Below are 529 nucleotides of genomic sequence, written 5' to 3' on the forward strand. Positions count from 1 at the left end.
AATATAAACTATTATTAGTCAATAGTATTGCATCATTATTAAATATCTTGGGTATGCAAATGGTAGTGAGGTCATGGAGAACGAAGCCTCTGTCCTTAGGAGACACGCGCTGAAGTATTTAAGGTAGGTATCTGCAGCTGGGTTTTAAAGGCAATAGAAATGAGTCCCGCCCATCGGGGCACGGTTCGCGCGTGCGCACAGCCCTCTATTCGCGAGACTTCTTTCGCGGGGCTGGAGAATCGGGTCGCGCCCGCGAAGCGGAAATGCACGGCCGCGGGTTCCGGCTGCGGCGTCGGCGGCACAGGCGGCGGAATGGAGGAGGTGCCTCATGGTGAGCTCGCAGAGGGCGTGGGTGGCGGGGCTGAAGGCACGCGAGCCGCTCTAACTGTACTTTTGTCTCTGCGCAGACTGTCCCGGGGCCGACAGCGCTCAGGCGGGCCGAGGGGCCTCATGTCAGGGATGCCCCAACCAGCGGCTGTGTGCTTCTGGAGCGGGCGCCACCCCGGACCCGGGTGAGGAAAGGGCAAGG

At 59.7% G+C, this 529-nt stretch overlaps 1 protein-coding gene across 1 annotated transcript in view; it reads left to right on the forward strand.

Annotated features, from left to right (window-relative positions):
• Positions 1 to 240: 240 nt before the first annotated feature.
• The window catches only part of NUBP1 (nucleotide binding protein 1), a 14,236-nt gene continuing 13,947 nt past the window's right edge, over positions 241 to 529 (forward strand). The window contains exons 1-2 of the mRNA XM_012647811.1: positions 241 to 331; positions 408 to 512. Of these exons, the coding sequence (XP_012503265.1) occupies positions 313 to 331; positions 408 to 512 (124 nt within the window). The 5' untranslated portion in view covers positions 241 to 312. The remainder of the gene's footprint in view (positions 332 to 407; positions 513 to 529) is intronic.

The sequence above is a fragment of the Propithecus coquereli genome, unplaced genomic scaffold, assembly GCF_000956105.1.
Source record: "Propithecus coquereli isolate 6110/MARCELLA unplaced genomic scaffold, Pcoq_1.0 Scaffold27, whole genome shotgun sequence".
In the NCBI taxonomy this organism is placed as follows: domain Eukaryota; kingdom Metazoa; phylum Chordata; class Mammalia; order Primates; family Indriidae; genus Propithecus; species Propithecus coquereli.